This window comes from Pholcus phalangioides, unplaced genomic scaffold (genome assembly GCF_987345545.1).
Source record: "Pholcus phalangioides strain wild (caught in Gottingen) unplaced genomic scaffold, Ppha-v1.0 ptg000001l_1, whole genome shotgun sequence".
Taxonomy (NCBI): Eukaryota; Metazoa; Arthropoda; class Arachnida; order Araneae; family Pholcidae; genus Pholcus; species Pholcus phalangioides.
Window position 1 is genome coordinate 29,821,687 of NW_028301594.1, and position 16,870 is coordinate 29,838,556.

Here is a 16,870-nt window from a genome sequence, read left to right on the forward strand (position 1 = left end):
AATATTTCTCCTTACTGAGATGCCTTTTGAATCCCATGAAGGAGTATTGAGTGAGTATATAATAGAGTAAAAAATAAAAAATACAGTATGAAACCTGCTGAGAAATGGAGGAATATGTATTGCAGCGTGAAACCAACCGGTTTTCGACCCTTTCTCGAGACCTCCAGAAGGTCGCCGCCGCTCATCCATAAATATTATATGAGTTGAACCAACAACAACATCATCCCTGGGAAATTTCTGCTGATTTAATGGTTGCTGGTTCTAAACTCAGTGACATCATTAAATCAGACATTCGCTTCTCCATAAGTTATCACTCATAAATATCTTCCTTGCTTTAGATGATACAATAGATATGGTAATCAACTTGCGGAAATGGCAATCCAACCTCGGTGGGGAATCGTGTAAGTCGTGACGATTATGCCGGGCATTTATCGGACGTTGCCAAAGACTCGTGTATTCTCATGTTAATCTCCACAGCGGGACGAATAACTAACTTAGATATAAAAGAAGTGGGGGAGGGGGGAAAGACAAAAAAATTCCGGGAATTTTTTCGTGTCTTTTATTGCTCAATAACTTTATTAAAATATATGTATTTAAAGGATAGGGGGAAAGTTGTTACCACGTTTTCTGACTTTTTTTTCGGTCACCAGGAGAGAGTTTGAATTTTGATTTTGCCAAATACAAAGGCCACAACAGGCAAATTGCCCAACGAAGTGGCGGAAAAAATTATGCCCGTAAAAATTATGGATATCATATAACCAAAATTATTTGGTCTATTCAAAACAGATGTTTCAAAACTATTTACAGTGCTCGCTCTCAAATCTCAATTCATAGAAATTTAAATCTACTCCCCATAAGACATAACGCCATCTACCGACTCTTCCTCTACATATATCGTAGTAAATCAATATGCATTCAAAGAGAGTCCATATCACTGAGAAGACCAAACGAAATTTACTGCATACCCTCATTTAGAAAAGAAATATTTCGCAAACATTTTTACTACCTTGCTCCTAAACTATTTAATGCTTTACCGTTGGTTATACAGAATTTATCCAGGTTTGCATCATTTAAAAAATCACTTTTTGAATCTAATAGCAATAGACGATATTGATGTATATTTTCAATTATAGAAGCGAATTATATATTATTATCAATATGCCTGTAATTGCCTCTCATACCATTTTTTATTGCATCAAATGCTACAGTTTTGTGAACAAGTATTTTCAATATTAATTGTTACAAAAATTCATCCAAAATCATTTTATTATTTAACTTTATTTTTTATTATAACTTCTGTGTTATTTTTTTCTTTGTTTCCTTTGTCTTTAGTTTTTTATTAGTTGCTCTTACAGGCTTAGGCCTCTAGACGACAAACATCGAGATTTGACTGTTTTATGTGTTATTTAACTTTGGAAACAAATAAATTTGAAAAAAAAAATACAGCAACACGATGCAAAAGCGTATATCACGAAAGAAAAAAAAAATATATATATACAAGTAATGATGCACTGCCCACAAAAAAAAGGGATATGGTTGTCTTATCTAAGTATGGACAGCTTCTCGATTTATCCCACCATGTCTATCGTACTTGATTTTAAACGTATCAATTATGTTAGAATTGACGACTCCCGTAGGTAAGCTATTCCATTTATTAGCAACCCTATCAGAGAAAAACTCCCTGCGTCACCACAAGCTGGAGGGCCATGTTTGGTGTTTGCATGGCTCTTCTCTGCACCCTCTCAACCAAGTCCATGCCTCTCTGTGTTTTTTATCTTTGTGAATTAATTTACCAAAACGTATTGATTAAATACGTGTATCTCAATTACTTTTCGGGTGAATGTTTCTTTCGTACGGCTATTTTTTTACTGAGGACAGTTTAGCGATATCTTTTTTTTAACCTTTTAAGCGGTTTCTAAAATTTCCTTTTCCGAAGTTACAGGGGCCGTTATCACAATGAAGTACCGTTCTTTCCTGATATCGGTTCCACCTCGACATAGAACCGCAAAGGGTTTTAAATATATCACTTAACGGTCTTTGTTTGAAACAGCCTCTCCATATATCTATCCGAGCTAATTTTTTCTTTTCCCTGTCAAAGATACGCTTGAAAAAAATCAGAGCAGGTTTTCTCTATACAAATTTCGGTCATTCTCTAAAAAAATTGCTGCTGGCGTCGCCGTGATCGTATAGTGGTTAGTACATTGCGTTGTGGCCGCAATAACCCAGGTTCGAATCCTGGTCACGGCACAAGAAACATTTTTTAGTGCACGCGTTGATTTTAAAAAAAGAAAATTTATCATACAAAACAATGTTTTCTGTACTTAAAATTTTTGAGATTCGATGATTTTTTTTTTATTAGGCTTTGATGATAGTGTACCCATATCACTCGTCTGAGTGGGATCTCGTACGGTGGAAGCTTCCGTATTCATATTCATAATAACTAATTATGAGAAATATTTTTCCCCGTAACAATAGAAGTAGTTTCTTCTTTGAAAATTACCTCAGACGATAAAATAAAAATAAAAATTTTGAAGTAATGTACAACACGTCGAAAAAAAAATATAGCTTAGGTGTATGCATTTTATAGAAAACATTGCATTTCGTTAACGAATACCCATTTATAAAACTAATTATGATTTTTTTTTCAGGCAAGCCAGTCGTTATAAGTTTGAGTTTCATTTGATGTTTTTCCATCCAGTATTTGGTATCTTCAGAAGATTTTTACGTGGCCTCGGGATTCTAAGTGCTCTTGATTATGCAACCGATGAGCTAAAGAAACTTCAAATAATAATAAAAAAATCAAATCTTAGACGGGCCTTTTGCTCGAAGAACATATTTCTCTATTGAACTGCAAAAAAACATGAATTTTCGAAAAGCTGTATTTTGTTACATTTTAAAAGGAATCGCAATTTATAATATAAATAGATGTGTATTCTTCAAATAATTCTTGTATATAGAAAAATTTTTTCTGTTGCTCACCAGCACAATCTAACACTAGGTTAGTAATTACAAATAAATTAGCTATTTTTTCCTGGAAAGCTAGAGAACTAATGGAATGACAAGCTTTTTTTAACAAAAAAAAAAGCAGCGTAGAGCCTTAAAAGGGTTTTTACTTTAAAACACCACTTGTGGGAAAAAAAAGTCTTTACAAAATGCTTCTCTTGTTACAGGGGTACCCCCCCCCCCCCCATCTGTTGCTGATGTAGTATGCTTCGAGTTAAAACGATCGCCTAACGTATTAAATCCTTTCTAAATGATACACGCTCAAAAAGTATGAAAAAATAATAATAATGCAGACAGCACGGGATGACTCATGGCCTCTTTTTCAGTTGCGCACCGCCGTTCAAAGGTCAAGCTACTATGAGCAACTTTCCCATGGATTGAAAGCGGTGCAAGAATATGGTTTTCTTTTTTCTTTTTTTTCAGCTTTCTTGCCTGGATGCATGTCGCAACATGCACACAAAACTCACGCGTTGATCTGGATTTATTAGTCACGAATTACTCCGAAGCTTAAGTCATCAAAGCATGTGTACTATAAAGAATATGACAAACATTAATGAGAAATATGACCTCATGACTAATATGAGCAGGTTATTGTTTACTAATCTTGTCCTATTACACTTAAAAATGTTTGATATACTAATAACTCTAACGTACTGTACTTTTCACTAGATTTTTTTAAGAATCTCAATTAGTAACTACAGTGTAGTTCGCTACAACGATATTCGACATAACTATAATGATAAATACCTCTACAACGATATTTTGTCTTGTTTGGAAATAAACTGCTCATTCTAAAACTGCTGCCTCTCGATATAACGATACTCCTTTTGCAACGATTATTTTTCGTGGTCCGCAGAGTATCATTATATCGAGGTTTCACTGTAATTAAATCATGAAAAATATCCTTTCAATGCATCATGTAGCTCAGTGTTTCCCAAAGTTGGCAACATCGCCCTCTGGGGGACGATAGAAGCTACGTAAATAACCTAGGATCCTATGGGTTCAGTTGAATTGGGGGCGATGAGAGAACAAATTTTCTGAAGGGGGGGGGAGGAATAGAACAAAAAGCTTGAGAACCTGCGGCAGCTGATGAGCTACAACCAATTAATAGCACAATGAAACACGACTTTTTGTCTTTGGTTAGCAAACCATATTTCCCAATAGCTAACGACCAAAAAAGACTGGATACAGCTATTTTTATGCTTTAAACTTTGCTTTTGCAATCAGAAGCAATAGCAGATCAAAGTCGGTCGAAATCCCGGGTGCAAAAGAAAATATTGGGCCCCTTAAATTAGAAAAAAAAGTGTGAAGATTGGGTTTTTCTTGGCCCTTTATATATAGAAGTCGGGGCCCTAGGCCCGCCGTTAAATCCGCCTATGATCAAAAGCAATGGTGGATCAAAGTCACTCAAGGCCCCGAGCGCAGAAGAAAATTTTGGGCCCCTTAAATTAAAAAAGGGTGTGAAGTTTGGTGTTTTCGCGCGTCCGCCTCTGATCAGAACGAATTTTTTTGTTACTTGGGGGATCAAATACCTGAAAAGCACGACTGTGAGTTGTATGAAATTATGCGATAAATAGCAGTCTTTACCCCTGGAATTGCCAGTTATTGATCCCACAAATGATTGATACCCAAAGAACGGCCATATTTCATTGAACTATAGCGGATATATGGCCAATCGCCGCCACTCAATCATCAAAAAGCTCAAATTGTCTCCCATCACCAAAACTAAAAATACGCCAAAGAAAAACTAGCGATTTGAGATCAAAAACTGCCGATATATCCGATGCATGCTTGCCAACTACTGCGGAATATTTCCGTAGTTTCTACGGATTTCTACCATAAAATACGGAACTACGGTAAATTGTAGCAAACTACGGAGAAATCTATTTCTTTTTTTTAGAAACTTTGTTCAAGGAGATTTCTTTGAATTCCATTATCCTATCAAGTACAAAATGACGTCACGCAAAAAAATCGTATAAAGAAAATGAATATCAAGCCAAGAATAAATACCAAACTAATAACAAATCAACAATTGGCATAAAAACGTATGGCTTGCACTAAGATATCTTGGCCTAGAGTTCTTTTTTATAAATAAACGAAAGTTCAAATTTCACTCACAAATGGCGCTGTAAAACGAAAAACTTGACTTCTATGTATGTAAAATTGAGGCTTTGTGTCTGAGCGTATGTCTTATATACAAATCTATAATTTCGAACCAATCTTTAACAAATTTTGAATGTGTACAAAACAGGCTCCAACTTAAACGACAGGATACTTTAAAAGTTCGACTGAGCTCGGAAAATACCCGATAAAAACTGTCTAGCAAAAATAAATTTTTAATGTCTACTTGGGCTACCTTGGTTCCCAAATAATGGTTTGTCACTTTTTCAATGCTCCCAGCTTATGAAGAAAACCTGGGCAGTGCCAGAAATTACTGCTTTGATTTTGCATGTCAGATTCACAATTTCTTTCTAAAGTTCAAGAAAATTGATTTGAATTAAATGAGAAAAAAAATCTGATGGGGGAGGGGGAAAGACACCTATTTCCCCATTTTGTTTTCTCATGACTTTTTTGTATATGTTCTAAAAAAGGCAATAAATATCAACAATACGGAGGGGCTTGGTTCCAAAGTTGGCATGTATGATCCACACGATTATCTCATAGAAAGTCTTGCCACAGAGCAACAGGCCTACAATGGTACAATTATTCAACCACTGCACTTCATTCATAGTTAGAAAAATTGATGACAAATGGCAGCACTCCACATAACAAGCTTTACACAGTAACAAACTTCACGTTAGATTCACAACACATACATGCACCTTCCAACATGTACCAGCTCATTAGAAACTCCGCAGAGGAATGCAGACAAAGTGCATGCGTGATTTAGAAAAGGCAGTCCATCTTCTGTATATTTGGCATTGCATCATGCGATATCAAAATTTTCATCAAATACTAACATTTTGATAATTTCCACACGACTGTGATTTCAAAAGAGTTCTAATACCACCATTGTACACAAAAATTGGTCACATATTAAATAGTTTATCACACTCCTTAGATAAAAAAAAATTTAGCTGCATTAAAACACCTACATGTTCCATAGGTTTTCTGTGCCAAAGATTAAAAGAGGGGGTTTCTATCATATCATAAGAATGTAAAATAAAAGAAACTTCCCAAAAATGTCAGAAGCTGCTTGAAATATTTGTTCCCATGCTAAAAGGCTTTCTAGGTAATTGCTGAACAAAAACTAACTTGAACTTGTAGAAACACAAAAATAAAATGTCTAATGTTTACACATTGCATCCTCCAATATGCTCATCTTGAAAAATTTGAAGAAAGCATGGGTACTTAGTACTTATATCCAAAAAGATCACCTTTACCAAAGAATTCTTGACTTGGATGACCATCTATAAACACATAAAAAATATGACTACTTTAGGGAGCTAAAATATGCTGTATATGGGTATAAAGATGGGGGAAAATCCCGTCATTTTTTTTTATTTTAACTAGTTTTATTTTCTGTGAAACATCCAAATACATGACACATTTTAAAAGCTATTTAGTTTTTAAAATTAATTATCAGTGAGGAAAAAAGTTCTTTTTCCATAATTTTCAATATTCTAATCAGCCAATATGGTAAATGACCAATTCACAAATAATGATCCCCTTACCACAAAAGTTTGAGTTAAATAATCATTTTCATGATTATTCCAGGCCACGCAAACAAAGAAACAAGTTTTACCCAATGGCAAAGAAAAAGTTGTTTTTGTTATATAGTGTAATCAATTAAACTATTTGATTAACATTAAAAATAATTTGCAGCAGTGCACGCAAAAGTGCTAAATATACTCCATGGGTGTATTGGTATACTGTATTACCATTCCACCACACGCAGAAGAAACAGGTCAGTTCACATAACACATAAAGCCTCCTCCCTCCCACATTAAATTTTTTTAAGCCCCTCCCAATATTTTCAATAACTTTCCATTTATGGGTGCATGTGCAGTCTGGTAGTAGTGATAATGATGTATAGTAGTTTGCTTGTTTGTAATGATGTATAGTAGTAGCATGGATTTTTTTTTCGATCAATTACGTTTTTATTTTTACTTCAAATTTCTACAAATTTTCATAGAGAAAATTATTTAAGTACATCGAATTCCCTCTCCCTCCATTATATTTTTTGAAAACATGTTTTTAGGATCCCACATATTTAGTTATTACAAATTGCATAACTGAATAACTAAAAAAAAACACGAAAAATACACAGAAAAAATATTTTACTGAATGAAAATTGCAGTAATTATGTACACAGAAATCTAAAATGTTCATAATTTTGAGAATGATGACATTACAAAATATTCATCATGCAGAATCACATGATCATCTTCAACCAGAACATCCTCTGCAACCACAGTGAACACATTCAACAATTTTCCCCTGCGAAAACAAAAAAAATCAATAGAAAAAAATCTGAAACCACTAATTATATTCAATATACCAATTAATAAAACAACTAGTTTGAAACATGAATTAGTTAATAAAATAACTAATAGCCTTGTTTTATTGATCAACATGTGATCTAATTCGAAAGACAAGGTAACAAAAGTGATCATGCAGTAAACACTATGCACCTTCCCTCAAAAAATTTAATTCAGCAGTGAAGGAGAGAAAATTAACACATTTTCGGCAAAAAGTGTTGATTTTGGAAAAACAATTTTTCAAAAAGATCCCATTTGGCTAACACTTTACATATCTGAAGATAAATTTGCCAATATAGTGAACAAAGTTACTATGTAATAACAAGATTAAAATGGCACACTACACAGAAAGAAAAAGTGCCAATCGCAAGAGAAGAAGGCTGAGCTTGGTTTCTAACAGGATTGAATATTTCAGTTCATTTTTGAAATGTGGCAACCCCCTCTGCTGAGGGAGAAATTTACTTTCGTTCGGTGTTTGGAGGGTAACTGACTGTTAGAAAAATGACATCATAAAATTTCAAAACCTGATAACTCCCTTAATATTCCTCTGATCCTAACAGAAACACTTTTATATATTAGTGTTTTTTTTAAGGAATCACGTGTATAATTGTGTAGTTAATAGTTACCACCCTGTATATAATGGTACTTGAGGGACCAGAGAAACATTGTTAGAGAAAAAGTAGTTATCATTATAGATGGATTATATTAACACATCAGGACCAAAAAGTAATATTGTTATAAAGGAAATTATCTCTATAAAGGGCATGGTTTTATATAAGATTTTCAGCATATTTACTTTCTGGTAAATTTATAGTGTTAAAAAATAATAATTTTGAATATAAGATTTAGTTTGTGGGATTCCAGTTAGATCTTCCCCCTTTATGGCAGGAATGAATGAAATGGCAATAAGAAATAAATATTGCCTAGTGGCGATTAGATAGGAGTAATGTACAGAATACACTAAATACACATCTAAAGCATGATATAAGACTGCAGGAAAGGTTTGCTTTCATTTTTGTGTGCATATTGACTATAGTTTGTCTTTGAAAAAATGGAAAATAAGGTATCACATGTCATTGTTGTTTTAAGTTTATTTAGTAAAACTTACGAAATTTCTCAATTTCGTTAAAGTTCAATTGCATAATTGACTTTGATAAAAAAAATGTCTCATGATGCACCAGGTTTGCGAAGTTGGAAAACCAACATTATGTCAACCCAGGAGGAACAGGAACTCAGACCTGCTTTTTCCCCCAGTAAATTACATTATCAGAGTCACACATCCATGGAAAATATGTGCAAAATGTATTTGAACAAGAGTGAAAGTCATGGAGAATTTTCATAGTCAGTAGACTCTGGACTATCCAGCTTAATATGGTGGAAGGGCGGGATGGATAACACACTGGTTACTGACCTGTACATTTTAAAAATTTATTACAGAATAAATGATACAAGAATGAAAATATTTGGACACATTTTGGGACAAATTCTATTATGTTTAACTTGATTGCAGGAAACATAAAACCATGTGCACTGCACAGTATAAATGCATATGCTTTCAAAATAAAACCATTAATGTAAAACAAAAATTATTTAACCTTATTTGAGTCTTAATTGATAAATGATTACATAAATGTGAAAAGGTAAGCCTAAGATGAAAGAGTCAAAACTTAGTTTTTATTCTTTTGAAGAAGTTCTTGACAGATGACCATACTTGATAACTATTACGGCATTTCCATAGTTTTTACAGATTTTAACCATAAAATATGGAACCATGGCAAATTATAAAAAAGTACGGGAATCTGTTTTTTTTAAAAACTTTTGTTTAAGGATTTCTCTGAATCCTATTATGCTATCGAGTACAAAATGACGTCACACAAAGATCACATCTCCACAGAATAAATATCAAGCCAGGGATAAATACCAAATTAATAACAAATCAATAATTCACATAAAAACATCATTTTTGCACTAAGATATGGCTAAGATGCACATGGCTTAGAGTTCTATTTGCCATGCGAGCCGATTTCCCTGTTAAAAAGTCTCACCACAATGATAAAAATCTTCAAGCATTACACACTTCATTCGTGGTTATAAAAGTTGATGGCAGAGGGGAGCAATACACATAACAAGCATGCCTGATAGGGTCAAAAAACTGTACAATACAATACAAAATACATCCATTAAATGCAAACCTTTATCTCTTGTAACTTGGGAAAACATTAAAAAATAAATAAATTTGCAAAAAATATTTTGATTAATACCTCCTCTAATTTTGCCTTTGGTACTCTGCATATGCAGTTGGTCCCGAAATTTGTGTCCCTTGTCTGGATACAACGCAGGCAACAAAGATTTTCGTACCCTTGTTTCTTCCATTTAGCAATCAGGTTCTTGTCTGCAACATTCTCTTTCAAGCAATATTCATACAATTCTGAAGTAACAGGCAAATAAATACTGCACATTAATTTAGATAAGGAAATAGAAACACACAAATGTAAAGAAAAAAACTGTGTGACATTCAAAAAAAGTCAAATTACTTGCAAGTTTGCAAATCACTGATATTCATTGCATTTTATAAATTATTTGATCGTTTTTGTAGCACCATGGCCATTTTATGCAAACAATGACTGATTAAACTGGGACCAAGCAGCAGGGCTGGACAAATCACAAAAAAAATCGAGGAAAAACTTTTAGGCACATAAAAATTTTTAACTGGAAAAAAATGTAAAATAATACTTCTTTTGACTTTATATGGCATTATGACCCTCTTTCGTGTTGACAGATATGCTGCTATAAATTACAAACATTTTGTACTGCTCTCAGCTTAAAATTTAGTAATTACGAAGAAAAAATTTTAGGTGCCAATACCAATTTTTTAGTCACAGTGGCAACCTGGTGCCTGGGATTTGTCCAGCCTACAGTTTAAAACTGATCTGCAGTTATGTGTCCATGCCTATTTACCATGACTCAAATCCAGATATGACCTGTTCTTTTGGCATGTTAACTACTCAGCTGTTATAAGAAGCATTTTATGTCTGGTAAGACATGGAAAAGTCGGGTATAGTCTTCCAAGGACAAGAATGATCTTCATTTATATGTGGAGCAGTCTTGTGAAGCAGTTCGGCAGATGTGAATCAAATTTTTATTCAGTGTCTTATTATTGACTATTACAGCATCCTATAAAGAAAGCTTCTACCGAAGCAGAACAAAACTAAGAAAAGGCTGAAATCACAGCCATAAAAAACTGATTTGTGCCACGTCAGCACACTACCAACCCCAGAGAATTCTTCTTACAACAAACCAGACTGTTTCCAAAAGGTGTTCTGGTTTCCAGCCTTCTGGTGTGTCCCACTGTTGCCACAGTTGTTGTCAACTGTAGTTGGTTTTCCGAAGAGTATAAGAATATAGCTAAGCTGAAGAATAACTGAATTTTCAGAAAGGTGGATGATAAAGGAAAACTCAAACTATATTGTATGTAATTCTGAAGTGCATGCGGAAGAGTATCGTAATCAAATTCCACAATCTAATTGGACATTTCACCACAGACAGAACAATCAAAAAGATCAAGGAAATGTATTGGTTTCCATACATGAAATGCTATTAAAGCACCATATAGCAATGTGTCTGGAATGTTTAGTTAACAAGTTACCAGCAGGCAAACAACAAGTATTGCTGCACACAATCAAACCAGGTAAAAGGCTGTTTGTGGTGATATATGGATCTTTTGGGACCTTTTGTCAAAAAAGTTCAAAACGAAATCAAGAGCTACTCATGATCATCGCCACCTTCTCGAGATTCGTACAATTATTTCGAGTTAGGAATACTTCAACTACTTGTGTGATGAAAGTGGTCGACAACTTTGTTAATGACTTTGGACTACCAGATCAAATTATAAACTATCATGGTTTTGTTATATGTCGCAGCAGTTTGAAAAGTACTTTAAAGATAGGGAATTAACAATACATCTATGTCTCTTGGCATTCTGTTGTATAATATCAGTGTACCACTGCATTTGTATAATGAAAGAACCTCACATAGGGCATATATAACATGTAACATGAACCTTTGTGAGATACCATAACATTTTTAATATAATGATTTTTTTTACTCACCTTATATTATACATCATTTAACCCCTTGACAGATGACAGTGTAATTTATTTCAGAAAAATGAACCAAAAATGGAAATCTTATTTCATTGTTGTTGTGCATTACATAAATAGAAAAGGTAAACAAACTCAATTCAGGCTTCATGGGAAAAGAAAACAATACTTTGTTTGTAAAAAAAACATTTAAAATATAATCATCAAATCGCAAATATAAAATTTTTCTGTTGCCCGAATTGGACTCCTGAGACATCACTGCCAAGGGGTTACAAAAGAAATAGGGCTACACATGTGAACAGAATTTCAAAATTATACCTCTGCTGATAGCTTTCCTTCTGTGGTAGAGATCGAAAATATAACGAGATTTCTGATGATGGATTCTGAATATCGGCCATAAGGATTCCACCTTTCGCTTTCCATCATGGGGCTCTGTTTCAGCTATAAAAATGGACAAAAATGTATTTATTTATATGAACAGAGACTATATTTTGCAGAAACATAAATATTTCTTAAATACAAGCTTGTATTGCTATTTCATCATTTCTTTTCAAAATCTAAAAATACTTGTAACTTGTATCCAATTCTGAACAGTTATACCACAAGCCTTATTGATCAGAGCTAAAATAACAAGTTGAAGAAAAGCTACGAATTTGCAATGTGTGTTACTTACTGTTCCTCTTCCTTATCTTTTTACCCTTACATAATGCCAAGAAGAAGTTCTCTCAAACATTATCAGAACAGAGAGAGAACAAGATGGTTTTTCTCAGTAGACTTTTCTTTCCAAATTCACTTTGACATAATATTCAGAAAAATTATCCCCTCCTTGTTTACCATAACTATTTGTCGCTGTTATTCATTACTACAGTTGATTCCGCTTATTAGAATCATGGATAATGTTATCATTTGGGTATTGTCATCACTTTTGCACAGAACCGAACAGACCAATAACAACATAGGAAAAAAAAATTGTTTATCGGGACTTCGGATAATATTATCAATTTTTTTTGCCCTTACATTTTCCAACAAAAACAATTTTAATTTATCAACTGTTTCACCATGTTCAGGGTCAATGATATATTGTGAAGTTACAACACATGAATCATATACAAGGCAACTTTTTGAAATACAACAAAGGCAAGCAACATCTTTGAAAAATAATACTCTTTTAATTTTTGTTTTCTTCAATGACAAACACCTAATTGATTAAAAAGAAATCATAATTAAACATTGGCAAAATGTATAATGATAATTACCTTCTCGCATTTTTTGTTCGAGCTCCTCGATCGTGGGTTCGATCAATTCCCAACCCTCCGGAGGACGCTTACGGCTTCTCCTGACTTTAGGCATCGTTAAATACAAAAATTTGCCTTTTTTCCAAGAAAGTTAACACAAAAATACCACGGAGACGATCGTTGGAGAAAACGTTACTAACACAATACAATCTTCAATCGCGTTAGAGAAATTTAACTTCCAGCGCAGCTCTCAACATGAAAACGAGGATCATTCAAAAACAAGCAGGGTAATCTCTTCCCAATTTTTCATTGATTCATTTTTAATGATCGATTCATTTTCATTTTAAAAAAATTCACCCATTTTCATTCAAAAAAAAAGGAAATGTGCTCCATATTTTACGTCTATCTAACTGAAATTACCATAAAAATAAACAAAAATGAGTTTTCTGGAAAAGGTGAAAAGTCCAAATCCTTTGAAGACGACAGTTGCAGAAATTCATCTCTGATGTTTACCCTGTTGGCTGGTTTACTGTAACAAGCACATGTGGTGGTCTCTGCCGGAGCTGCTGTAGTGGTGTTACGCCCCTCTCGCTCTGCGTTTGTGCCTTACCCTTTATTTAATTTTTTACTAGTGTTTCCCTCTTTAAGTACAGTTTTCTTTATTTATTATATTCGTAGGAGTAATTTTATTTAATTTCCTGAAGTGAAGGATCAAGGCTCTTGGTTAGGGCTCTGCCCGTTTCCGGGGTCTAGTTTGACTCCTTCAAATGTGCAGCTATGGCTGTTGAAATAGATACACAGCCAGCGGGCAGTGCAGACAAAGTCTCGTCTACAAGTCATAATTGGAATACTTTATTATCTGATGAAGACATCTTGGACGGTTTTGGTGAGTCCCCTCGCATTTTGCTAACTTTCAAGTTTTCGGGTGCAGAAATTATTCCCAGATCCAGGCCTTTGTGCCTGAAAAAGGATATCTGCTCAAAAATCTCTGTTCCTAAACACATCTCGGAGATTCGATTCACACGCTCAAGTGAGCTGTTAATCTCTACGGAAAATATTCACACTGCGAAAGAGATAAAAAAAATAGATATGATTTTGAACATTCCCGTTAAATCGGTCCTTTTGAAGGATTCGATTACCTCCAAATTTTTGCTAAATATTCCGTGTGATATTGCAGTAGTGGAAATTGCGGAAGAACTGCAATCGGAGGGGTTACAGGTCATCGGTATTCGAAGATTTATAAAAGAAAGAATTCCTTTACAAACTGTTCTGGTAACGATTCTTGGTAGGAACATTCCGCTGGAAATAAAGTTATGGTTCTTGATATTTCGACCACGTAAATTTATTGAGCGTCCTAATCAATGCCTTCGCTGCTGGAGCTACTTTCACCGCTCAAAGTTTTGTAGAGTATCATCTCAGATCTGCAAACGATGCGGCCAAAATCATAACCATGAAACCTGCCAAAACCCTATCTCCTGCATTAACTGTAAGGCTTCCACTCATCTTGCCTCTGATCGTCAGTGCCCTGCTTATGTCTTGGAGTCAAAAGCATATCACTATAAAGCCGAACATCATGTTCCAATAAACATCGCTCGAGAAAGATGTAAAATGAATTCCTCTTCATATGCTGCTCGGACCAGCATTTCCATGTCATCTGACTTCAGTGCTCTCAAGGCTGAGATCAGTTCCCTGGTCCAAGCGGAAGTATCTGCCATCAAAGAAATTGTACTTAAAGATCTGAAAATAAGTCTTCAGGAATCGCTGAATGACTCTATTAGAGCGCTTATTCCCGAAATAGTCAATTCGGTTAACCTAGCTGTACATAAGGTGAATATAATACCGCCACTTAATTCGAATGTAAATATGGACACTTCTGGTCCTTCGACTGCTATCTTCAATCAACCTTTGCCCCCTGAGCATAATGATGATAGTGACTTTTCTCAAGATCCTGAATCGAATAAATTCTATACTTCTCCTGCGGAAAGGGTTAAACAAAGACGATTAGCTAAGAGACTGAAAAATGACTTGGCCTCAAATGTTGGAACCTAGTTTTTCACTTAATTTCATTTTTGTCTCCCCCCCCCTTTTTTTTCCCCTCTCGTTTAAAGTTTGTTCCTCGTTTGATCTTTTTTCCTTTCTCTCTGTTATCGAGTTTGATAATGGTTTTTCTTTACCTCATTTAGAGCTGACAAGAGTTCAGTATTCTTATTTTTGTGATCAAATCGAGCTTCGTTTGATTTTTTTTCCCCTCCCTTTCCTATTGTGTTTTTCTCGCTTGATATTTCCTTTTTCTCTCCCAAAAATAAGTGTTGTTTTTTTTTGTTTTTTTTTTTCTGTGAATTTGATGCTTTTTCCCTCTCTTCAGTTCAATATATTTTTCTAGTTAATCCTTTCCAAAAAAAAAAAATACTATGAATAATATGAATTTTAGAGTTCTTCAATGGAATGTCCGAGGCATCAAGTCCAAGTCAACCTTTATCAGAAATTTTTGTTTAAACTATGATATGTTATGTTTACAGGAGACTTTTCTGGAACCGAAGGACCATTTTTTTCTTGCTGGTTTTCAGATTTTTAGAAATGATCGACTTCTCCCAGGTGGTGGTTTAGTGACCGCGGTAAATTCATCTCTTTCCTCATCTTTGATATGGAAAATTTCGGACCCCTTTTTTGAAATTATGATTGTTCAAGTTTTTCTAAATAATTTTTCTATGTATGTTGTAAATTTTTATCGTCCTCCAGGTGTTTTCAATATCGCTGCTATTGACAATATTTTCTCATACATCTCTGGGAATTTCATCATAATCGGAGATTCCAACAGTCATCATCCAAACTGGGGAGGACATATTGTATCTCCTGCAGGTACTATGTTATTTAATTGGTATCTTAATCATAACCTTTGTCTAGTTCCTCCATTTTGCCCCACCTTTTATAGCAAGGACTCACAATCTTATATCGACTTATGTTTCTGTAGTCCAGGTCTTTATAGATATATTATCTGGACTCCCTGTGAATCCTTATTCAATAGTGATCATTTGCCAATTAAAATTTCCGTCTCTTTGAATAAACAATTCATATCTCAGGAATTCCGTTACATTAAATGGTCAGCAGTAATGGCAGGTCTCTCTGTCATCCCCGCTACTAACGATTTCGACAGTATCTACAATCATGTTATTTCCATTGTTAACTCAGCTAGGTACTCTGTGTACCGGAAGAAACAACCTTGGCTTAAGTTGGATAAAGAAGGGCGTATTGCTCTTATCGAAAAAAAACGGGCTTTCCGCTTATTTCGCCGTGTGCCCTCTCAGGCCAACTGGATTAAATATAAAAAATTAGCTTCGGTTTTTCGTCGCCACCTTCGCATTCTACGATTGAAGACTCTGGCTCAAGAACTTCATCCTTTTACTCAGCCCTCAGTTCTCTTTTCTGTCTTGCGTAGACACCGTTATATCGTGGCGAAAACTTGGGATGATTCCCGGCATATTTTCAAGATTGCTAATAATAGTTATGTCGAGCCTCTCGTACAGATCCAACTTTTAAAATTTTACCACTTCTCTTCACCTGGCCGATCTCAAACCGTTACTTTTTATGGTCCTCCTCGTGAGTTCCAGGCTCAGATGGATGCACCGTTCACTCCCACGGAAATTCGTAGAGCCATTTGTTCTGGTCGTTCAACTACCCCTGGTCCAGATGGTGTTCCATTGAAGGTGTACAAACTCCTTCCAAATAAGGGGATTGAATTTCTGAATGCTTTTAATACCCTTTGGTCTTCATCGCTGGTGCCGCCGTCTTTTAAAGAAGGACGTATTATTTTTATTCCAAAGTCAGGAAAACCAACTACTGATCCGAAGAACTTTCGTCCTCTGACCCTTATAAACACTATTAGCAAAATCTTTGAGAGAATCATTCTTTTTAGGATCACCTGGATTGCATTACGATTTGAGCTCTTTCCAAAAAATTTTTATGGTTTTCGACCAAAAACTGGTGCTGAGATTTGCATGAAAGATATGGTGTCCTCTATTTCATATGCCCTCCAAAGGGGCTATACTAGCTA

The 16,870-nt window shown here is 34.7% G+C and overlaps 1 protein-coding gene and 1 non-coding gene across 2 annotated transcripts; one reads left to right on the plus strand and one right to left on the minus strand.

Moving 5' to 3' along the window:
- Positions 1–2,175: 2,175 nt before the first annotated feature.
- Positions 2,176–2,247, plus strand: TRNAH-GUG (transfer RNA histidin (anticodon GUG)). Its single transcript has one exon. It is a non-coding gene; the product is annotated as a tRNA-His (tRNA).
- A 5,019-nt stretch (positions 2,248–7,266) lies between these two features.
- On the minus strand, positions 7,267–13,068 carry l(1)10Bb (BUD31-like protein). The gene is made up of 4 exons (XM_089234127.1): positions 12,841–13,068; positions 11,903–12,025; positions 9,746–9,912; positions 7,267–7,443 (listed from the first exon to the last, which is right to left on the minus strand). The coding sequence occupies exons 1-4, from the start codon at positions 12,932–12,934 to the stop codon at positions 7,393–7,395; spliced, it is 435 nt and encodes a 144-aa protein (XP_089090253.1). The 5' UTR covers positions 12,935–13,068; the 3' UTR covers positions 7,267–7,392.
- Between the last annotated feature and the right edge of the window lie 3,802 nt (positions 13,069–16,870).